Genomic DNA, 23,970 nt, shown 5'->3' with positions numbered 1-23,970 from the left:
TGGCGCTACAGCTGGCGCCCGCCCCGCCCGGGCGAGGCTCCCCGGGGGCTGGGGCCGGGATGGAGCCGGGGCGGCGGGACTCGCTGGCGCTGCTCACCGACCTCTACCAGTTCACCATGGCCTATGGCTACTGGCGGGCCGGGCGGCAGCGGGAGCCGGCCGAGTTCGAGCTCTTCTTCCGCCGCTGCCCCTTTCGGGGGGGCTTCGCCCTGAGCGCGGGGCTGGGCGAGTGCCTGGCCTTCCTGCGGGCCTTCCGCCTCCGCGAGCCGGGTAGGGCCAGGGAGCGGGGGGGGGGCAGCATATGGGGCTGGGCCAGGGAGCGGGGGGGGCAGCATATGGGGCTGGGCCGGGGGGGGGGCAGCATATGGGGCTGGGCCAGGGGGGGGGGGGGCAGCATATGGGGCTGGGCCGGGGGGGGGGGCAGCATATGGGGCCGGGGCCGGGGCTGGGCCAGGGAGCGGGGGGGGCAGGCAGCATATGGGGCTGGGCCAGGGAGCGGGGGGGCAGGCAGCATATGGGGCTGGGCCAGGGAGCGGGGGGGGGGGGTAGGCAGCATATGGGGCTGGGGCCGGGCCAGGGAGGGGGGGCAGGCATGGTGGGGACAGTGCTAGGGAGCGTGGGGGGGGGAGGCAGGCAGGATATGGGGCCATGCCAGGGAGTGTGGGGGGGTGGGGAGGAGTGCTAGGGCATGGGGGGGAGGGCACTGTCCGGGATCATTGGCGGCAGTGCCAGGGAGCGGGGGGGGGCAGGCAGCATATGGGGCCGGGGCCGGTACAGGGAGGGGGGGCAGGCAGAGTGGGGACAGTGCTAGGGAGTGTGGGGGGGAGGCAGGCAGGATATGGGGCCATGCCAGGGAGTGCCTGGGTATGGGGGGGAGGGCACTGTCCGGGATCATTGGCGGCAGTGCCAGGGAGCGGGTGGGGGGGCACTGGGGGCAGTGACAGGGAGCCCTGGGGGCAGGCAGGGGAGGGGTCAATGCCAGGGAGCAGCAGGGACAGAGCTGGCGCTAGGCATAAGCAGACTAAGACGTAGGGCCCTGAGCAGTTCAAGGCAGCACTTTATTTGCTTTTTTAGTGTGTGTTGTGTGAGGGGGTTCCCCGGGGGCCCCCCACAAAATTATTCCTGCTTAGGGCCCCCAGTGGGCTAGCACCACCTCTGAGTAGGGGCAGGGCTGGGTAGCAGGCAGTGCCAGGGAGCATTCGGGGCAGGTGGAGGAGGGGGTGTTAGTGTTAGGAGCTGGACATCAGTGCCTGAGAGTTGTAGGGGCAGGGGCAGGTGGCAGGCAAGGTTGGGGTTAGTGCCAATGAGCAAAAGGGACCGGGCCATGGGGCATTGGAGCAGGCAGGGGGTGGGTGGGGCAGGTAGGGGATGGGTAGGTCAGGGAAGCGTTAGAGGCAGGCAGGGGGTGGGTGGGGCAGGGAAGCGTTAGGGGCAGGTGGGTGTTGGGTGGGGCAGGCGGGGGGTGGGTGGTTTAGGGGAGTGTTAGGAGCTGAACGTCAGTGCCGGGGGATTGGTGCTGGGGAAATGGCCGGGACAGGTTTTGCCTCATGTGGTGGGTGGGCTACAAACTCCCTGGGCTTCCACCTGTGTGGCACAAATCGAGGTCACAACCCTTGCATTCCCCTCACCTGCCCCAGGCAGGGTCCCTACCGGGAGGAGGGCATTACTAGAAACACTGTACCATGTCTCCGAGTGTTGCTTGCCTAGGGAGTGGGGGAGCATGGGGCCCTCTGTCTAGGTTTCTAGGTTGTTATAAGGTCACTCCTCCCTGTGATGTGTCAGTGCCACCTTCCTACGCTGCCCACCCTGTAAACTCCCTCTTCCCTGACTCTGAGGCCAGGTCTGCACTGTAGCAGAGATACGGTGCGTCGCTATGCTGGCATAATCCCATAGTGCAGACAGAAAGGGGGTTCCAAAGAGGATGGAGCTGGGCTGTTCTCAGTGGTGGCAGATGGCAGAACAAGGAGCAATGGTCTCAAGTTGCAGTGAGGGAGGTCTAGGTTGGATATTAGGAAACACTATTTCACTAGGAGGGCGGTGAAGCACTGGAATGTTTACCTAGGGAGGTGGTGGAATCTCCTTCCTTAGAGGTTTTTAAGGCCCGGCTTGACAAAGCCTTGGCTGGGATGATTTAGTTGGGGTTGGTCCTGCTTTGAGCAGGGGGTTGGACTAGATGACCTCCTGAGGTCCCTTCCAACCCTGATATTCTATGACTGCAGCAATAGAAGGTGTTTTTCCGTCAGTGTAAGAACTCCACCTTCCCGAGTGAACGGAGCAAGGTCGACAGAAGCAGCAAACCTGGAGCATGGACTTTTCCCACCCCTGAGCGCCAACCTGTGTAGACCAGATCTCAGTATTCACTCTCTCTAACTCCTCACAGCCCAGATTTCTTTCTTTGCCTGCTCCCTCTGTCTCTAAGCTGTGCCATTATTATTATTTATCACAGAAGCTCCAGGACAGGACTTTATTGCAAAGAGCACCTCATGAACATGTAGCAAGTGACAGTCTGTTTCTATAAAAACAGGGCATCATGGGGGATAAGGCAAACAGGGGAATGAGGAGGGGAGGGGATGAAATCTTGGCTTCCTTCCAGGCTGATAGCAAATCTCTCCTGGACTTTCAGTGAGGCCAGTGTTTGCTCAATTAATAGCCAGTCAGTAGCAGTAATCACAACTCTGTCTTTCTGTGACTTGGGTTATCACTTGTTAACTATCACCCCAGCTCGGCAGCTTTGTCTCTCCTGTGTGGCTTCGTCTCCGTCATCAGCTACCCCAAATCAAGGGACTTCACAAATAAACAGCTGATCTAGTTCCTTTTTGTGCTTGGGAAACCTTTACCCAAACCTTCTCCTAATGGATCTCTCCCGCCCGCTGTCCAATCCAAATCACCATATGTTCTGCACTGCAGAGTTAGGAAAACACTACTTGTGTATGAAAACAAAACGTCATTTGGGGTCATTTCAAGCCTCTTCTGGCAAGGATTGTGATGACCAGTGTGAGATGCAGGCTTTCAGTAGAGATCTTACCTGACGCTCCTTGGTGAACTAAGGTGTAAACACCAGACCAAGAGAATCGCTGTAACCTTTATCTACCCCTGTGCCCTCTGCCAGCTGGCATCATGAGGTCCTTGGTTCAGAGGGTGGGTGGCTTAGTGGTTAGAGCACAAGACGGGGAGTCGAGAGCTCTGTGCTACTCTTGGCTCTGCCACTGATCCCCTGAGTTATCCTGGTCAAGTCATGTCCCTGCCCCGTGCCTCAGTTTCCCCAGGATTCTCCCCTGCCTTCCAGGGTGGTTCTAGAGCAGTTAGAGATCCTGGGAAGGAAGTGGCTACAGAGAGGCAAAGTGTTTATTCTCCCTGGCTCCTGCGTGCTTCCAATTGGCAGATAAAGCTGATTACAGTTAAAGCCGAGTGTCTCTCGTTTGGGGTATAGATGACCCTGTTAGGGGACAGCCAAAAAGTGACGAGTTTTTAAAGTGCTTATATACCAATGCTAGAAGTCTAAATAATAAGATGGGTGAACTAGAGTGCCTCATATTCAATGAGGATATTGATATAATAGGCATCACAGAAACCTGATGGAATGAGGATAATCAATGGGACACATTAATACCAGGGTACAAAATATACTGGAAGGACAGAACAGGTCGTGCTGGTGGGGGAGTGGCACTAGATGTGAAAGAAAGCGTAGAATCAAATGAAGTAATAATCTTAAATGAACTAAATTGTACTATAGAATCTGTATGGATAGTAATTCCATGCTTGAAAAATAAGAATATTGCAGTCGGGCTATATTACAGACCACCTGACCAGGATGGTGATAGTGACTCTGAAATGCTCAGGGAGATTAGAGAGGCTATTAAAATAAAAAACTCAATAATAATAATGGGGGATTTCAACTCTCCCCATAGTGACTGGGTACCTATCACCTCAGGACGGGATGCTGAGATAAAATTTCTTGACACCTTAAATAACTGCTTCTTGGAGCAGCTGGTCCTGGAACCCACAAGGGGAGAGGCAATTCTCGATTTAGTCCTAAGTGCAGCACAGGATCAGGTCCAAGAGGTGAATATAGCTGGACTGCTTGGTAATAGTGACCATAATATAATTAAATTTAACATCCCTGTGGCAGGGAAAACACCTCAGCGGCTCAACACTGTAGCATTTCATTTCAGAAAGGGGAACTACACAAAAATGAGGAGGTTAGTGAAACAGAAATTAAAAGGTTCAGCGCCAAAAGTAAAATCCCTGCAAGCTGCATGGAAATTTTTGAAAGACACCATAATAGAGGCTCAACTTAAATGCATACCCCAATTTAAGAAACACAGTAAGAGAACCAAAAAAGAGCCACCATGGCTAAACAAAGTAAAAGAAGCAGTAAGAGGCAAAAAGGCATCCTTTAAAAAGTGGAAGTTAAATCCTAATGAGGAAAATAGAAAGGAGTATAAACTCTGGCAAATGAAATGTAAAAATATAATTAGGAAGGCCAAAAAAGAATTTGAAGAACAGCTAGCCAAAGACTCAAAAAGTAAGTGCAAAATGTTTTTTAAATAGATCAGAAGCAGGAACCCTGCTAACCAACCAGTGGGGCCATCGAGATGCTAAAGGAGCACTCAAAGACGATAAGGTCATTGCGGAGAAACTACATGAATTCTGTGCATCGGTCTTCACTGTTGAGGATGTGAGGGAGATTCCCAAACCTGAGCCATTCTTTTTGGGCGACAGATCTGAGGAACTGTCCCAAATTGAGGTGTCATTAGAGGGGTTTTTTAAACAAATTGATAAACTAGATCTCACAAAACTAAATGATTGGGCAACAAAATGGCAGATGAAATTCAGTGTGGATAAATGTAAAGTAATGCACATTGGAAAAAATAACCCCAACTATACATACAATACGATGGGGGCTAATTTAGCTACAACTAATCAGAAAAGAAATCTTGGAGTCATCGTGGATAGTTCTCTGAAGTCGTCCACGCAGTGTGCAGCGGCAGTCAAAAAAGCAAACAGGATGTTAGGAATCATTAAAAAAGGAATAGAGAATAAGATTGAGAATATATTATTGCCCTTATATAAATCCATGGTACGCCCACATCTTGAATACTGCGTACAGATGTGGTCTCCTCATCTCTCTCTCTCTCTCTCTCTCTCTCTCTCTATATATATATATATATATACTGACATTAGAAAAGGTTCAGAGAAGGGTAACTAAAATGATTAGGGGTTTGGAACGGGTCCCATATAAAGAGAGATTAAAGGGGCTAGGACTTTTCAGCTTGGAAAAGAGGAGACTAAGGGGGGATATGACAGAAGTAAATAAAATCATGAGTGGTATGGAGAAAGTGAATAAGGAAAGTTATTTACTTGTTCCCATAATATAAGAACTAGGGGCCACCAAATGAAATGGGCAGCGAGTTTAAAACAAATAAAAGGAAGTTCTTTTTCACACAGCGCACAGTCAACCTGTGGAACTCCTTGCCTGAGGAGGTTGTGAAGGCTAGGACTATAACAGGGTTTGAAAGAGAACTAGATAAATTCATGGAGGTTAAGTCCATTAATGGCTGTTAGCCAGGATGGGTGAGGACTGGTGTCCCTAGCCTCTGTTTGTCAGAAGATGGAGATGGATGGCAGGAGAGAGATCACTTGATCATTACCTGTTAGGTTCACTCCTTCTGGGGCACCTGGCATTTGTCACCGTCAGCAGACAGGATACTGGGCTGGATGGACCTTTGGTCTGACCCAGTACAGCCATTCTTATGTTCTTACGTTAAACAGTAATAAGTCTCCAGGACCTGATGGTATTAACCCAAGAGTGCTGAAGGAACTCAAATGTGAAATTGCAGGACTACTAACTGTCATCTGTAACTTATCATTTAAATCAGCTTCTGTACCGAATGACTGGAGGACAGCTAATGTGACGCCATTTTTTAAAAAGGGCTCCAGAGTTGATCCTGGCAACTACGGTCTAGTAAGCCTCACTTCACTACCGGGCAAATTGGTTGAAACTATCGTAAAGAACAAAAATGTCAGACACATAGATGAACATAATTTGTTGGGAAATAGTCAACATGGTTTTTTTAAAGGGAAATTATGCCTCACCAATCTACTAGAATTCTTTGAGGGGGTCAACAAGCATGCGGACAAAGGAGATCCAGTGGATATAGTGTATTTAGATTTTCAGAAAACCTTTGACAAGGTCCCTCACCAAAGGCTCTTAAGCAAAGTAAGCAGTCATGGGATAAGAGGGAAGGTCCTCTCATGGATCGGTAACTGGTTAAAAGATAGGAAACAAAGGGTAGGAATAAATGGTCAGTTTTCAGAATGGAGAGAGGTAAATAGGGTGTCCCCCAGGGGGTCTGTACTGGGCCCAGTCCTATCCAACGTATTCATAAATGATCTGGAAAAAGGGGTAAACAGTGTGGTGGCAAAATTTGCAGATGATACAAAACTACTCAAGATAGTTAAGTCACAGGCAGACTGCAAGAGCTACAAAAGGATCTCACAAAACTGGGTGACTGGGCAACAAAATGGCAGATGAAATTTAATGTTGAGATATGCAAAGTAATGCACATGGAAAACATAATCCCAACTATACATATAAAATGATGGGATCTAAATTAGCTGTTACCACTCAAGAAAGATCTTGGAGTCATTGTGGATAGTTCTCTGAAATCATCCACTCAATGTGCAGCAGTAGTCAAAAAAGCAAACAGAATGTTGGGAATCATCAAGAAAGGGATAGATAATAAGACAGAAAAGATCATACTGCCTCTATATAAATCCATGGTACGCCCACACCTTGAATACTGCGTGCAGATGTGGCACCCCATCTCAAAAAAGATATATTGGAATTGGAAAAGGTTCAGAAAAGGGCAACAAAAATTATTAGGGGTATGGAACGGCTTCCGTATGAGGAGAGATTAATAAGACTGGGACTTTTCAGCTGGAAAAGAGGCGACTAAGGGGGGATATGATAGAGGTCTATAAAATCATGAGTGGTGTGGAGAAAGTAAATAAGGAAGTGTTATTTACTCCTTCTCATAATACAAGAACAAGGGGCCACCAAATGAAATTAATAGCAGATTTAAAACAAATGCAGGAAAGTATTTTTTTTCACGCAACGCACTGTCAACCTCTGGAACTCCTTGCCAGAGGGTGTTTTGAAGGCCAACACTCTAACGGTGTTCAAAAGGGCGCTAGATAGATTCATGGAGGATAGGTCCATCAATGGCTATTAGCCAGGATGGGCTGGAATGGTGTCCCTAGCCTCTGTTTGCCAGAAGCTGGGAATGGGCGATGGGATGGATCACTTGATGATAACCTGTCTGCTCATTCCCTTTGGGGCACCTGGCATTGGGCACTGTCGGCAGACAGGATACTGGGCTCGATGGACCTTTGCTCTGACCCAGTATGGCCGTTCTTATGTTCTAAGGGTCATCTCCGGTCAGACGCAACCGTTGTGGGGTGGTTTATACTTTCCACCGAAGCAGCTGGGGCTGGGGCTGCTGTTGGAGACGAGCTAATGAGCTAGCCGGAGCCCTGCTCTGGCCGTTGTTCTGCCTCAGCCATCACTGGGCGTTATGTCCATCCTCCCGCCGCATGGTCTTCTCGCCGAGGCCCTGCTTTGGGATCAGAATTTCCCTGCCCACAGCCAGGTCTGAGCACAGTCACTGCCAGCACGGTGCCGTCGTGGGTGCTCTGACCAGCTGCTCGGTCCCATCTGCTCCGGTGTGGTGCTTGGTCTGCTCTGTGGACCTGGGACCGGCGGTGTGAACTCTCCTCTCCAGTCATGCCTCAGCCCAGCACAACGGGGAGGCAGCCGGACTCGGGACTGTGGCTACCCAGGCGGGAGCACAGTGGAGCTGCAGTGGGGTGGTTCTCGCAGGGCAGATGGGACCGTAGAGGGCTAGTGAACAACATGGGGGTTGGGAAAAAATCCCCTGCCTGCCCTCAGGGAGACCTTGGTAGTGACATCATCTAAACCCACCGCCCCGTCTGCCGCTGGGACACCTCTCCCAGGGCACGAGGGTGCTCCTCTGTGAACAGCGATCTCTGGCTGCTTTCCAGAAATCGAGTACCTGCAGTCGGTCCTGCCCAGCACTATGGAGAAGGCTTTCTTCGATTACCTGCGCACCGTGGACGCCTCCGAAGTCACCGTCTCCTCTGTGCCGGAGGGCTCCATCGTCTTCGCCACGGTGGGCGTTAGTCATAGCAGCCGCGCAATTCGGTGTAAAGTAGGCTGAGAACTCTCAGGCAGTCTCTGTGAATCATTCCTGAGTCAGGGTGGCCTAGTGGATAGAGCATTGGACTGAAATTGGAGAGATCTGGATTCTATTCCTGGCTCTGCCACTGGCCTGCCTGGGCAAGTCACGTGACCCCTCCGTGCCTCAGTATCCCCATCTGTGCAATGGGGATAATGATACTGACATCCTTTGTAAAGCACTTTAAGATCTATTGGTAAAAGGTGCGATATACAGGCTGGTTACTATTGTTATATAATGTGGGTGGCTCAACCAATACATTTCGCCTGGCTTCTCTTCCATTCCCATCTCTCACCTGTAAGTTTGATTGTTCACCCAGGGCTCAGAGCTGAGAACAGAACCCAGGAGTCCTGACTCCAAATCCTGTGATTCTCCTACTAGACTGTCCTGCCCCTTTGTGCTGGACTTGCAGTTTCCTCTGCAGTGGGCGGGGTGTGGATGCAGCCGCTGTTTGAATGTCTCAGTCTGTAGGCACGTGTGCATCGCACCAGTGGAAAAGAGTGAGAGCTGGTGCAATGAGAGTTCAATCAGATTCTGGCTGCGTTAGCTGAAACCGGCTTGACTTTGGGTTTAGTTCACACTGGTTTCTTCAAGACCAGAAGGATGAACTTGTCCTGCAAACTAAGGCGTGCACTGAGTGGAGTGTTCTTAAGTAAATAAAGCAAGGCCATTTCCCTCCAAATACCAGAGTCTTATTAAAAGACTCTTATCTGCTCTGTAGGAAAGGAAGGCGCTAGTCTGGAGAGGATGGAGGCTTCTGGCTTCCGAAAATAGTCAGAGAAAAGTCCCTAGAAGGAGGAGCTACAGAAAGAGAAGGGAAATACAGAATGATTGATGGACTAGCCCATATATAGCTACACAGGAATATTCAAGGTGGGAGCCTGGTAGTTAAAGGTCTCCAGACTTTGTTCGGCAGGAGCTGAGGACTCAATGTTCGTGAGAGACGGAGTTACCCCAGGTCACAGAAAGGCATCTCTGCAGACCATTTGAGGATGTCCACCCGTTCCTGGAGAGCCCGGGATTCCAGCTTGTGCGATCAGTTCTAGGGAGAACTGAGTAAAACCAGACTTAATAAGTGGGGGGGCCCTTCCTTTGTCTCCAGCCAGATGTTCCCCCTTGTACTGGGACTCCATCTGGTAGAGAGGAGACCCCAAGGCTCCTGAGGTCTTAGAAGCCCAGCTGGAGTAACATCTAAGAATTCACTGACCTCCTTTGTAAAGGGCTTTCTGATTGACAGGCAAAAAGTTCTGTAGAAGAGCTGGTATCTCCAGCTAAGGGTCCTGTATCGCACGCAGCACTACAGCTAAAAACTGAAAGCCCCTGCAGGAGAAATGCTAGAGAAATTCCAAGGCGATTGCAGCCACGGGGGCTTGTGTGGGCCAGCAAGGGCCGGGGTGGGCGTCAGGGAGGCCGCGGCAATTGAGGTGGGAGAGAAGAGGGGAAAGGCGGGAGACATTGAAGGCACGGAGGGGAGGGATAAGGGAGGAGGCGAAGTTGTGGGTCAGGTTCTGCGCCAGGCTGACTGAGGATGGTGATGGAGTCAGCTGTGCTAGAGAGGCGGGGCAGCCACGGAGCCCGGGTGTGTGACACGGCCCAGTCCTAGCCCGGGATGGGGCCCATTGCTTGGAACCCAGTGACGTGCTGCTTGCAGCGCATCGCTCCGGCGGCTTTGCCGGCATGGTGAGGACGTGGCGGCGAGTCCCGCGAGAGTGGGGGCCGGGTGCGGCTTTGAGGCACCGGGCCAGGGAGCGGGGGTGGGGTGAGGAAGAGAGATGAGCTGGGGCGAACCCCCCTTTTCCCACGGCTCTTCCCCTGCAGGTTCCGCTATTGCAAGTGAAGGGGCCGCTGCTGGTGGTGCAGATCCTGGAGACCACGCTGCTGTGTCTGGTCAACTACGCCAGGTGAGAGGCCCCGGGACACACAACTTTGTGAGTGTAGCATCCCCAGGGCGGCACCTGCTGGTTTGTTGTAGGGTCCCCAGGGCCCTGCCGCGACACACGCTGGGTGGGGGCTGTAGGGTCCCCTGGGCACTGGGGCAATGCAGTGGGGGCTGTAGGGTCCCTTGGGTGCGGCATGTGCTGGGTGGAGCTGCAGGAGCCCCTGGGTCTGCAGGAGCCCCTGGAGCGGCACGTGCTGGGTGGGGCTGTAGGGCCCCCCGGGGTGGCATGTGCTGGGTGGGGCTGCTGGGGCCCCTGGGCACTGGGGCGATGCACTCGGTGGGGGTCCCTTGGGGGCGGCACATGCTGGGTGTTAGATGAAGGGTTCCAGCCACTTGTGAACATTTCCTGCCCCGCACAAGGGCGGCGCAGGTGTCTGTGCGCTGATCCCCGGCTGCGTCTCTGCTCTTCCCGCTCCCATTGGCTGTGGTGCTCCAAAGTCTCCCGTGTGTCCCCTCGGGTCTCCTCATCCATCTCGCCCTCCCCGCCCCTGACAGCTGGAGCCCTGTCCCTCTCCCCCACCGCACCCTCCTCGTCCTGACCCCCAGGTGGGCTGCCTGGTGCTTGGCTCCACATTACTCCCCCTGTAACTCAGATCCTCCAACCTGATCCGTCCGCAGCTCCAGTCACGGCCCTCTGGCTCCCACATGGTCTGGTCAAACTGATCCGCCCTCTGAGCCTCCCAGCATGTGTCCCTGTGTCATCTGCCCCTGTCAGCAGGGAGCTCATGGGCGTGGGGCCTGACCCTTCCTGGGCCTTGCTTGGTGTCCAGCCAGGGTCGGCGTTCAGGGAATATTTGGGTTTTTCCTTTTCCAGCCTTGTGGCCACTAACGCTGCCCGGTTCCGCATGCTCGCTGGCCCAGACAAGAAGCTGCTGGAGTTGGGGCTGCGACGTGCCCAGGGCCCGGATGGGGGCCTTTCTGCATCCAAGTACTCCTACATAGGGGGTGAGCTTAGCCCAGGAGCCAGGTCGGCGTGCCAGCTCCTCGCAGCAGGGCATTCCCTGTCCCCTTTGCTCCCGTTCGGGCTGAGTTCCCCTCGCCCACGTGCCCCCGATCTCTCCGTTCCAGGCTTCGATTGGACCAGCAACGTGCTGGCAGGGAAGCTGTACGGGGTTCCGGTGCGGGGAACCGTGGCCCATTCCTACATCATGTCCTTCTCGTCGCTGGCGGAGGTGCAGCCCCGGGTTCGTGTCCCTGCCGGGGGGGGCAGGGGGTGAGGATGGATTCGTTTAATAACTTCGCACGGCGATGAGAGGGGGCGGAGGCCTGTGCTGTAGTCTGGGGCTCTCACCCCTTCTCTTAGGAGCTATTCAGCTTCAGTTCTCCCCACCCGGATGGTTCCATCCTGCTCCCCGTAGTTGTCCGCCTAACCGTGGTGTTTGTGCCTAGATGCTACCCTGACGCGTGCTATGGGAATGCACCGCTATCGTTGCTCGGGTGATGGGCATGTCATCGGAGCACACTAGACCCTTGCAGAGCACCATCCCGCTGCCTCCTCGGAGCATTGCATGCTGGGATTTGTAGTGTCCCTGGGGCACCACCTGTGGCTTGAAAAACCGACAGTGGTCACAGTCTTGCTAGCTTCACGCAGCTCAGGAACACCCCCTGGGCTCCTGGCAGCGGCCACCAGCCCCCTCAGTTTGGGCACTTGGACATAGCTGAATGGTCTTTGGGCATCATTATTGCCTGCATTTAGGAATTATCTCTACGGAGCTGCTGCTTCAGAGCCAGCAGGGGGCTGAGGAATCTCGAGATGTGTTTTTACAGGCCCTACCGAAAGCGGGCATTGTAGATGATGCGATTGGTACCATGTTTCCCATGCAGACCCTGAAGCCCCTGGACGGAGATGAGCCGGTGGATTTCCTGCCCCTTGCTGAGTCGTGGCTGAGGCGAGTGTGCCAGACGCTGCGGGTCCCCCACGACAGAGTGAACCACGGGGAGCTGGCTGCCTTCGTGTCGTACGCCATCGCCTTCCCCCACAACTTCCAAGGGCTGGTGGACACTTACTCCATCATGGGGTGAGGAGCCGAGGGGCGGCGGTGGCCTTTTCCGAGCATGCTCGATGCTTCGTGATTGTTGCACGGCACCTGGATTCCACGGTGACCGATGTAAGTGATGTCCCATCGACTGCGGGAGCAGAGATGGTGAACAGGGTCAGATTGGGTCCAAATGGGCTGTGGGTTTATATCTAAAGTGTATGTGGGGTTAAGAAGCCGGCAGGGGGGAGCAATGCCAGGGCAGCTGGTTAAATGCAGGATCTCTGAGACGATGTCTTAGAACCCAGCTGGGACCCCTCCCGTGTGTTCCGTGTCTTGTGCATGGCGGGCGGTCCTCCATTCCCACACGCTGGGGATAGGACAGCTCTGACGATGCTGCAGAGCCTCTGGTACTGACTGCCCCGGGGAATCCCTCTCTCCTGCTCTCCTCTTTGTCCTTGCCTTGACCTGGATGTGGAACCTCGAATCGCCTCCTGCCCCTGACCTGAACACAGCCTGCTTGGCCCATCTCTGCCGCTCCGTGTCACAGAGGGCGGCGTTCCCAGGCCTTTTTGCCAGCCAGACCCATCCTCCTCCTTACTGTTGGCAGGAGTGGCATCCCAAACTTCTGCGCCGTGGCGCTGGCGTTGAACCAGCTGGGATACCGCACGGTAGGGATTCGCGTGGACAGCGGAGACCTCGGCAAGCAGGCGAGGGAGATTCGCCAGGTGCTCCGGACCTGCAGTGCTGAGTGAGTGCCATGCTGCTAAGCAGACGCTATTACCCCTCTGCTGGGACGCAGAGTCCTTTACCTAGACTTTGCACGGGGGCCTCCTATGTGGGGGCAGTTACTGACCCTGGACGATGGCCCCTCCTTATTCGCCATGTGTAAGAGTCAGCTGAGCAGTCAGATCTTACCCAACCAAAAGGAGGGTCGGTCGGTCGGTCTGTCTGTCTTCTGGGCTGGATTTTCAAGAATTGGACCCCCTAACTGCCTTACCGCGCCCAGCCCAGCCATAGTTTATAAGCGCTGCACGGCAGAGACAGCGCCTTTCTCTTATGTTTTAAAAGCATCCAGGAGATTTGGAAGTTACCAAACCTAGTAATAAAAGATTAGGCTGATGATGATGGCACTGCAGGAACAAGGGAGCTGGATTCCCTTATGGCTTATGTTTCACTAAGAATTGTTCACTGATTCCCGGTCACGGAGTCAAGTTCTCCACCCTCAGTGGGACCCCATGAAAGACGATGGGGTTGCGCAGATGCCACTGAAAGCAAAATTTGGCCTGCAGCTTCTTTGTGATTGGTGATGCTGCACAAACCCAAAAGAGCCCAGCTTGACTCTCAGATCCCTGGGGCAGTTTCCAGGGTGCCCAGGTTGCGGGGGGGGGGGGGGGGGGCACTTTTATAAACTGAGCAAACTGTCCAGATTTCTGGCTGGGCTGAGAGCCGCGATGGGGACACACACACTCATCCACCCTCCGGGATTCAGATCTAGCAAAGCTTCAACCAACCTGTGCCGTAAGCTCAATGCTGGGGCACCTGTCCCTTGTAAGAATCCTGCAGCCGTTTATAGCGACTCACTTCCATTGTGTCCAGCTTCCAGGTTCCCTGGTTTGCGACCATCCCCATTGCTGTGAGCAATGACATCAGTGAAAGGAACCTGGAGGAGTTAATGCAGGAGGTAAGATGGTCCTAGTTCTAACCGGCCTCTTGGAGGTGGTGGTTCAAGCTACAGCTTGTTTGGGAAACTGTCTAGGGGCTTGTCTACACATGACCATTAATCTGGACTAAGGCAGGGTGTGAATTTAAGTGGATTAACTATTCCTGATTAACTCCATGTGTAGTTGCTCTTATTCTGAATTAATTTAATCCATTTGACAAATGGATTCAGCTAATTTGGAATAAGGCGCTTGGAATAAGAGCATCCACACGTGGTGTTAATCCGGAATCGCTATTCTGGAATAACTGTGTGTGTAGACAAGCCTGAGGAGCGAAGAGACTGAATCTGCTGCCTTCAGACACGGGGGAACGGGAGGGTTCTTAGCCGGGCAGGTGGACAAACACTTGGGCACCTGGTTACCTACAGGCAGACAAACCCTTAATCTGCGTGTTCCCATGAGCTGTCCAGGTGGGCATGTGCTGCTCCCTGATTGCGACCAGCCTGTGGCCTTCCCCACCATCAGGGAAGAACTTGGAGCTATGCAAGGGAAGAGAGATTAATCAGGCCTCTTGGTTCGGGGCATCAGTAGATTGCAGGACGTTCCCCATTGGCCAGCAGCGGCTTTGGGGTGGGAGTCTGCCATCCTCTGGAGCGTCAGGCTTTGCCACTCTCCACGACTACCAGGCTAGTGGCCCAAGGCTCTGCTCCCAAGTGGGAACCGCTATTCCTGCCTGTGCCCTTCTGGGAACCCAATGGGGAGCCCTCTGGGGCCAGACATACCGTGTTCCTATTCAATGACCATGTTCCCAAAGATGGGGAACAGCCAGAGACCCTGTGATCACAGAAGGGAGGGCAGAGGTGGCTGGTCCAGGACTTGGGCAGGAAGATGATGGGGGTTCTGTCCCCTTCATCCGAGGGGTTTTCCTCAGCGGGGAGCTTTCGCTATTGGGTGCTACCTTTGTGAGCCGTGTCCCAGCCCCATGCCAGCTGGTGGAGGGAGGCTCTTCATACAGCACAAGGGAGAAAGAATTGTCCAGTGGTTAGAGCAGGGCAGGGGGGTCTGGGACTCCTGGGTTTGACTCCCAGCTCTGCCACTGACTCATTGTGTGGCCTTTAGCATTGAACTCCCCCTGCCCAGGGGTGTCGTGGGGCTTGGCTGATGTCTGTAAAGAACTCGAGATCCTCAGAGGGAAGGTGCTAGCAAGGGGCAGAGGTTGTAATCTCTTCAGGGCAAGTTAGTACAGCACCTAGCGCAGTGGGGTCCTGGGCCAGGCAGGACTGAGGCTGCTAGACACTGCCGCGATGCAGCCAACAAGTAATAAGGGTAATAGCAACTCCTTGTCATCTGTCTCCTCTTCTAGGGGAATGAAATTGACATGATCGGAATTGGGACCAATCTGGTGACGTGCCCGCTGCAGCCCTCTCTGGGCTGTGTTTACAAGGTAACCTCCTGGCTGGGATAGTCCAACAGGAGCCCATCCACAGCTCTGTTACTCTCTCTCTCTCTATATATATATATATACACACACACACACACACACACACACACACTTCAGTGCAAACCTAGCAATTGCACCAACCTGCAGCTTCTTGACGAAACTAGCAACAATGATTAACAACCATTAAGGCTGCAATGCTTGTCTGGGTTTATTGGGTGATCGAGGGGGGTGTTGCCGTTTTCTCAAATAGCTTGACTCCTCTTCCACGTTCGTTAATAGGGACTGGAAAGAGGCCCCGTGGCCCAGAGCTTAGAAAGGGGAACTGGGCGTCAGAGCTGGGCTCTCCTCCTAATTTTGCCATTGGCTCACTGTATGCAAAGTATGCAAAGTGTGATAGTATCAGCGGCTGTAGATGTTTGGATGAAAAGCTCTGTGTGAGTTCAGTGTTGTGATTCGCTGGAATTATTTTGGTGGATATCCTGTTGACGCGACTAAAGAGACACTGCCAGGTTAAAAATCATGGGCCTGATTCTCCTCTCATTTACATGGGTTTAAATCCAGAGTAAAGACCATAGTGCATCGGCCTGAAAGGTCCCTCCTGATCACTGGGTCCAGCTCCCTGCTATCACAGGCAACCCTCTCAGATAATCCTGTTCACAAATCTATCAATCTCCATCTTAAAAGCAGTTAGGTTCTTGGCCCCGTTACTCCTGTTGGCAGGCTGTTCCAAAGCCTCACTCCTCTGAAGATTAGAAACTTTCTTTTCATTTCCAGCCTCAGTTTATTCATAGCCAGTTTATGCCCAAGGCAGTGGAGTTATGCTAGGGTAAACTGAGAATATATATATCTGTATATACACACACACCTCTGTTCTGTCATTAACACTAGGTGATTAAAGCTGAAACCATTTATAAATTCTCGTTTACATTTTGCCTCTTATCCTGTTTGCTTCTGTATTGCACTGGACTTGGGCTGCCGCTGGTGAGTGCGGGGGCGGGCCTGACCCCTTCCTCCAAGCGACAGGGCTGGGAGCTGGGGGAGCGGAGCAGGCTGGGGTCGGGTCGCTCTGCTTCCCGCTGCCATCGGTGAGTGCGGGGGGGCAGGCCCGACTCCTGCTGCCGGCACCAGGCCCCCCACTAATCCCCCATGTTGCCCTGGGCCCCTCCCTACCCTGCTGCTGCCCCCCACAGCTCCTGCCCCCACAGCCCTGCAGCCCTTGAGCGTGCCCCCCCACAGGGGAAGCAGTGTAGGGCACCACCGTAGGTAGGGACGGCCCTGCGTACAAGTGTGGTAGGCACTGAGGAGCTTTTCATCTTTGCTCTTTCCTCCTGTAGCTGGTGAAGGTGCACGGCTGCCCCAAGCTGAAGCTGACTGAAGACGAAGAGAAGATGACCATCCCGGGGAGCAAGGTGGTGTACAGGCTCTCTGATGCCACTGGTGAGACATTGACCCAGTGCTCGCCCTGCAAAATGAGAACAACATCCTGGGAATACAGGCCTGGCTGTATAAAGATTGCTCCCCCAGAGACCTGAGACACCGTGTCTTAAACATACACAGCTCGCACGCCCGAGTCCTGGCTCCGGATTTAGGGGGGCAGGATTGGAGCTGGGATAGGTGGCCATCGCTTTGGGTCCCTGGTTTGAGTCTGGCCGTTACCACGTGGAACCGAATTGGCAACTAATGAAAGGGTCTCTTTAAAACTCCCCATCAACCATACTAGCCCCCTTGCTGGCAGTCCCAGCGGAATGCCCAGGATCGACTGGCCCTTCCCCCTGGATGTGGGTCTTCCCTGCTCAGGGCTGAGAGTACGGTGCTGCAGGGAAACCTGCCTTGCTAGCCAGGCTGTGCCTAAGAACATCAGCCTCCAGGGACGTCGACCAAAGTGGAACAGCTCCTGAGCTCAGTGTTTCCCTGTCGCAGCCCAGATCTAACCTAGACGCCTGCGTGTTTCCCTCTGGCCTTGGGGCTGGGGCTCCCGTTCCCTAGGGGAATTCTGCTGCGCTGGGATTTCTCCCAGCACTCCGCGGGCCAGGGTAAAGTCCTCTGGCTTCGCAGCACCCCCTCCTCTCTCCCTGCCCCCTGGGCTGAGCAGCCCCTGTCTTTGCTGTTTGCTCAGTTTCTAAAAGCACCAGGTGTTCCCGGAGCCTGTGGCCGAGGGCAGCTGTAGGTGTGGGATCCCCAGAGGCTCGTCCGGAAAAGCTGCTGTTCCCGGCGCGTGTTCTGCCTCCCAGAGCTGGGACCATTGACCTTTGCAGCAATGTAGCCCCCTTCCTCCCCCCACCTGAATGAGGAGATCCTGCAACATCCCCTGCTTATAACCTCTCTCCCCCACGGCTCAGCCGTGCGCCTGCCAGGGAGATTGGCTCACATTCAGACTGTGGGCACCGGCTGATGAAGCCACGGTCTCGGTCTGGATCTAAACTGGCACAGCTCCCCGACGAGGGGCAGCATTGCTCTGAACCCCAGCGCGCTCCCACCCCTAACCCGGGCGGCTAACGTCTGCCTCCGATTCCTGGCAGGTCTTGCCTTTATGGATCTCATGGCATTGGAGGAGGAGCCCCCACCCAGGGCAGGGCAGGAGGTGGCTGTCCGCTTGCTGGGAAGGAGTGAGGAGGCCAGGAGGGTGACTCCCACGGCCGTGGAAATCCTGCACCGCACTTACTTTAAAGATGGACAGGTCAGAAAAGGCATGCGCCCCTCCCTCCTTGCAAGCCTCTGGGCTGCTGCTTCTTTGACCATGTTGCAAGCGTTTCTCTCGGCCTAGCTGATTCCTTGGCTCCCCTGCCGCCGTGACTCCTCCAGCTGTGATCCCATTGACACTCTGGTGCTAAGCAGGCTGCCTCTTAGGCCAGTACTTGAATGAGAAACCTCTAGAGAAGTCTTAGAGTAGTGCAGGGTGGTGGCGCGGTTTCCTTCAAATCAGTACTGCCCCAGCAAGATATTAGGGGTGCTGTATCATCTGTCAGAGGGGGGAGAAAACCACGGTACTGTCCGCTTGGCACAAATTGCAGGAGTCCAGGGGTTAAACCTGGGTGTTCACATTACCTTCACCTAGACCCCCCACCTCTCCATTTTCAACTGAGTGTAATTATCGCTTCCTGCCCTACGCTGTTGGGTAGTGTTGCTTTGCGCAGTCAGACAGCTGCCACCTTCCGCCCCAGAAGTGGCTGCTTTTGGATGGGAAGCTGTCTATGGAGTTCCTACAGAGAGTAAACATCCGAATAGGCCTTTGGGAGTCACCTGGATGAAAGGGAGAGTGCAGGAAAGTCAACAGCTCAGTCCACTCTCCTCCTGGCTCGTGAGCTGCGCCTCTGGCAGCACCCAGGCGGTTCCCAGCGGGAAGTGGTTCTGCTGATCAGGAATCAGGTGCCCTGGGGAACTGCGAATATGTTTGAATCTTGTGTGTATTCGTTTTCTGGCTGTTGAGAGCCTTGCAGGCAAACTGAGCTGACTGGCCCCTACTGAGCTGTGGGTAGGGCCTTCTTCACAGCAGATCCCATGCTCTGGTTTGGAAGGCAGCACATGTTTGGGGGAAGGCAGGTGACCTCTCGTTTGTGGGAGGATAGCAGCCAGGCAAAAGTGGCTCAGTGGGATCCCCCAGCTAGGACTTTCTCATTAGCAGCACAGCTTAGGGGGTTTGTTCATGACTCACTTTCCGCGGCATCTATGCTGTTGGTAGGTTTAGTCCTGGGTTCTCTCTTCTGCTCTGCCTCTGGCTTGCTGGGTGACCTTGGGCAAGTCACTTCCCTTCGCTGGGCCTCAGTTTCCCCCCTCAGTGGGGATAATACCTTCTTGGGGGAGAAGGGCTTTGAGGATTAATGTGTACGAGGCGCTTTACACTTACCGCTTCTTATCGTGCCATTGCAGTGTCGTAACAGTCAATCTTAGATGTGGGGAGAAGCAAACCCCAGCTCTGAACTCCCCCAAACTCAGCCTCATCTTCGATCCAGACCCCTGTCCTGCTCAGGCCCAGCTCTTGCTTCTAATACAAACCTTCGTCCTTCTGTCCTCCTCCCCCCTTCCAAGCAGGTTTGCCAGGTTCTTCCCGGCCTGCTGGAAATCAAGAGCCACGCGCACGCCTCTTTGAGCATGCTCAGCCCTGCGCACAAGAGACTCCAGGACCCGGAGCCTTACCAGGTACGTGAGCCAACTGGCTGTGCAGAGGCCATCGCCAACGGCAGGGCGTCCTTGAGCTGAGCTCTTCCACCTCGACCTGGGATCACGCCTTGCAGGGACAGGCCTGATGAGTACTTCCAAGGAGCACCCAGGGGCTCCAGGTGGTGCTCTTCCTTCTGACCCTGCTGTCCGCGCAATACTCAAGAGGGCTACGTGTCAGGGAGCGACGTGTGTGGCTGAGTAGATGTTCTCTCCTGTCAGTGCTTTCTGTAATGCCCTCTTGCAGCACTAGGGGGCGATGTGCTGCCCCCGTTCAAGGATGCACCCCTGGGCGGTGTGCCTCTGCGGTGGCATCTTTCAGAGGGGAAGTAAAACTGAGGTCCTGACAACCTGTGATCATTAAAGACCCCCTGGCACTTTTTGCAGGAGTTAATCCTGGCTGCATTCTCCATTCTGTCTCCCTAAACACGCTTTGCAGTTTCAGCTCGTGCAGGATTTCTTCTGCACAGCACTGCTATGTGCTGTTAAATGGCTTTCCCGTTCCACTGCAGAGGTGGCTGCATTTCGCTGGGGGATGAAATGTTTCCTGGCTAGAGTGTGTTCATTGCTTTGTGATGAGAGCCACCATGGAGGCGCCCGTTCTGATTAGATATCCGACCTTTTCCTTCTGTTCTTCTCTGCCCATCGTCTGGGGCCTCTGACAAGTCGGGAGCCTTCATCCCAATCATACAAGGCTCCTTCCCTCACAGTCTGTGATGGGAGAATAAGAGCGGCATCTTACATCAAACCACTGACCGGTTTCCTCCCGTCTCCCCCTCTGTTCGCAGGTTGCTGTGACCGAGAAGCTGCACTTTCTCCTCAGTGACCTGCGTCGATCCAGCCGGTGAGCTGCCCTGCCTGCATCGTCCCGGCCAGCAGCAAACTGCACCTATGCAAGCCCAAATTAACCTGCACAAAGACCTGGCCACTATTAGGGCCTGGGCGTTTCTGTTTAATTGTCTAATCCTTTTTGAATGATGGTTTTGCTGTGCAGGGCAATAGCTACAGGGCAGTCCAGCTCCAACAGGTATGGCAAACATCCCCAAACAGGACCTGCGCAGACGGGAAGGAGATTTTTCTGATCCAATTTGAAATGCAAGGGGAGGCGTTGATGGGGGCAGAGATCCAGCAAGGCTCTGCCTAGTTTTACTCTACTAACAGTGGGGCTTAAGTGTTGGGATCTGCAGCTGTCCTCGGGTGCTGTTCTTCTGCCGTCTCTACCGTGTGTTTTGGAAAGGCATTATCTCCTTATGTTGTCCCTCCCAGAGTTTTTCTGTGAAAACGGCACTTTCCTCAATAGACCTGATCACTGCGTGTCTTTGGAGTCGCACCTTCTGACTTTAATGCCTAAAATAAGGGGGTGTTTGTAGTGCAGAGCCATCCCAGCTATGGGAGAATGAGCTGGATTCTATTCTGGGCTCATGCGTCATGAACAGAGTTGTTTAAGAAACAGCAGATTCATCCTAAGCAGAATCAAACTCTCATCACAGACATTGATTAGGAAATTCTCTGCTTAAAGTCTAGGGCTATTAATTCTCTTTGGCTTATAGCTAATTTGTAGGCTCTCAGTAATTGTATCGGATCAGGACTTGTTCTGTATCCTGGCCAATGGTGGCCAGTGTCAGCTGCTTCAGAGGAGGTACAAGAAACCCCATGGGCTGCATCTAAACTGGGGAAATTTATGATCTAATCCTGAAATGAGCTGTGGCCAGGGGGCTCCCAGTGGGGTTCTGCACAGAGCGCCTTGCAGGAACAGCAGTTTAATCTTCAGTTGTAAGTTTAAGAATACAAACCGACCTCTTACAGATGGATCTTTGAGTATGACTCAAACCCGTTATTTCTCCCAATCCCGCTTTGTCTGCAGATCCCAGGAGAGGTCTTGCAGGGTCTTCAGAAACACAAGGCTGCAGGGCGAGTGGGGAGCAGGGGGCACAGAGGCTGCAGGGGCTGGGGGGTGCAGAGGCTGCAGGGTGAGGAGGAGCAGGGCAGGCAGGGGGTGCAGAGGCTGCAGGGCGAGTGGGGAGCAGGGGGCACAGAGGCTGCAGGGGTGGGGGGGTGCAGAGGCTGCAGGGTGAGGAGGAGCAGGGCAGGCAAGGGCATAGAGGCTGCAGGGGCTGTGGGGCGAGTGGGGAGCAGGGAAGCACTTAGCAACCCCCAACCAAGATCAGAGCGGGAGGGAGGAGGGGGAATGCGGGGTGCTCAGAGGAGGGGGCAGAGTTGGGGCAGGGACTTTGGGGAAGGGGTTGGAATGGGGGCGGAGAAGGGGTGCGGTTGGGGTGGGGGCGGGGAAGGGGCGGAGTTGGGGCGGGACCGGGGCCCCGTGGAGTGTCCTCGTTTTTAAATGTTTGAATATGGTAACCCTAGCAGGGAGCCTGCCTTAGCAGCAGCCACGCTGCACCACCGGAGATGGCAATCGACTGGGAGAGCCTCTAGGATCGACCACCACTGGGCTAGAGGGTCCAACATTCACAGAAGCAGAGGGTGCTGACCCCTATATCCCTGAGGGTGTCTCCACTTGGCATATGAGGCTTGGGCTAAGAGGCTGTTTAATTGTGGTGTAGATGTTCGGGCTGGAGCCTGAGCTCTAGGACCCTCCCTGCTTGCAGGGCCCCAGCCAGAGCCTGAACGTCTGCACTGCAATTAAACAGCCCCTTAGCCTGTTGAATGACCATGTAGACATGCCCTAAGTGCTGGATAACGAAGGGTTCTCTCCCCTTATAGTCTGGTAGCCCTTTGAAATGTGTCGTTTGAAGTGTATCCCTAGATAACGTTAGTCTCCCCTGCTGGTGGGCAGATGCCATGCTGCCTTCCTCAGTCTCTTGTGAATTAGCTCTTTCGATTGGTTTGATCACGGTGTTTACTGTAGATGTACTTTCCTTGTCTCTGGCTTATGAACTTAACCCTGGCAGACGGGTACATCCACATTCCCTTGTCTAGGACAAACGTGTTTATTTGCTCTACTCAGATTGCTTGGTCTGACCCTGTGTTAGGATAATGTTTCCAGCACATGTACATACCTCTTTACACACAAGTGCAGGGGCTGCAGCACCCCCCCTCTGGCTTGAAATGGTTTCCATCATCTCCAGGGTTTACACTTTGGTTCAGTGGCCAGCATGTCACCACTTCTCATATGATACCTTACGAGGCACAGCTTGGCTAAATATTCTGACAACACTGTGTTGGGTGCACCCTTTGCCAGTTGGCTGTTAGGGTCACAGGTTCCTGTTTGACTCTTCACTGTTTACAATGCACTCAGCCACTGGAAAATAAAATCTCCTTCCTAATTGTGTTTTGCCGCCTCCTTTTCCATGGGGGGGTGGAGGTGGCCACTGGGGGTTCTATGCTTGGGGAGCTGTTGTAGGTGCGACAGCGCCTCATGTGGATGAGACCGGCAGTCCGTTGGGGCCATGGGTGCGCCCCAGACCGCATGCTCTTGAACGAGGGCATAAAGGGTGGAACGGCCCCAACCCTCCCTCTGTTCTCTCTTATCGCCCATGGCAGTGAGATAGAACTTGGTGAGTGTCCGATCTGCTAGTACTTCCACATAGCCATCAACCGGCCCCTCCAGAAAGTGCCTCAGATTCACAGTGAGGCCCAACCCTTACCGGAGCAGGGTTCTGCCCTTCACACACTGCATGGCATTGAAAGTATTCACCAAATGCCTGGTTGTGCGTTTAAGGAGGTAGAAAATCCCCATCTTGCTGACTTGCTGGTCAGAGGCAGGTCCCAGGAGACCACAGCCTATGTCCTCTCCCTCTTCTAAGCAGGACTCAGCATGAGCGATGATCCACTCCCGATTGGCAGGAGCATACCTCCCAGGGCCAGGTTCTAGCCTCTCCAATCGCAAACTCCCGAAAATTAAATCCAACAATGGTGTGTACGAGTCTGGGACTTAGGCCGCATGCTGGTGTGTACATATGTGATACCGCTTGCCAGACTTCACATGTGGCTCTTACTGTGTGCTTCCCATGCTCATGTCACACAAACAAGAGCGTCAGAGGCCCACCTCAAACCCTGTGAAAGCTCATGTAGTGGCTAGACCCAGAGACTGTACAAAAAGGGAGGCTGTTCTCTTATCCCCCATTCCGTGCTGACCCTTGTCACAGACACCGCAGGGACTGGTTGAGATGCCCATCTAAACCATGCTGAATTAACATTTTAACTCTCAAGGTCCATCTTCTAGCAATATTGGCATGTCACGCACTCATACAATTGAATTCTAGCTTTATAGAATCCTAGAATATCAGGATAGGAAGGGACCTCAGGAGGTCATCTAGTCCAATCCCCTGCTCAAAGTAGGACCAATCCCAGAAGATTTTTGCCCCAAATCGCCCCCTCAAGGATTGAACTCACAAACCTGGGTTTAGCAGGCCCATGCTCAAACCACCGAGCTCCCCCCGTCAACTGAGCAATTACCCTGCCTGCCAATCTTGAAGCAGCATTCAACGCTAGGAGAAAAGAAGCTATGTACTTTGAACATGGCCAGAGTTTGCTCTGTTTCCTTAACTTCACCACGCCCTTCTTCAGGCTGTCTCCCTGC

General features: G+C 53.7%; 1 protein-coding gene across 2 annotated transcripts; it reads left to right on the top strand.

The window, feature by feature from the left end:
* Positions 1–22,717, top strand: NAPRT (nicotinate phosphoribosyltransferase). 2 transcript variants are annotated; one of them, XM_008165103.4, is made up of 13 exons: positions 1–270; positions 8,065–8,192; positions 10,077–10,159; positions 11,012–11,142; positions 11,266–11,381; positions 12,022–12,215; positions 12,784–12,924; positions 13,773–13,857; positions 15,198–15,278; positions 16,610–16,712; positions 17,795–17,952; positions 19,305–19,412; positions 20,219–22,717. In XM_008165103.4, the coding sequence occupies exons 1-13, from the start codon at positions 60–62 to the stop codon at positions 20,276–20,278; spliced, it is 1,599 nt and encodes a 532-aa protein (XP_008163325.3). In that variant the 5' UTR covers positions 1–59; the 3' UTR covers positions 20,279–22,717. The 2 variants fall into 2 exon arrangements, with proteins under 2 accessions (XP_008163325.3, XP_023958391.3); XM_024102623.3 differs by having other exon boundaries at positions 19,302–19,412.
* The last annotated feature ends 1,253 nt before the right edge of the window (positions 22,718–23,970 follow it).

Source organism: Chrysemys picta, chromosome 2, assembly GCF_011386835.1.
Source record: "Chrysemys picta bellii isolate R12L10 chromosome 2, ASM1138683v2, whole genome shotgun sequence".
Classification (NCBI taxonomy): domain Eukaryota; kingdom Metazoa; phylum Chordata; order Testudines; family Emydidae; genus Chrysemys; species Chrysemys picta.
Note: the sequence above shows the minus strand (reverse complement) of the source record. Positions and strands in the feature narration are given on the sequence as shown.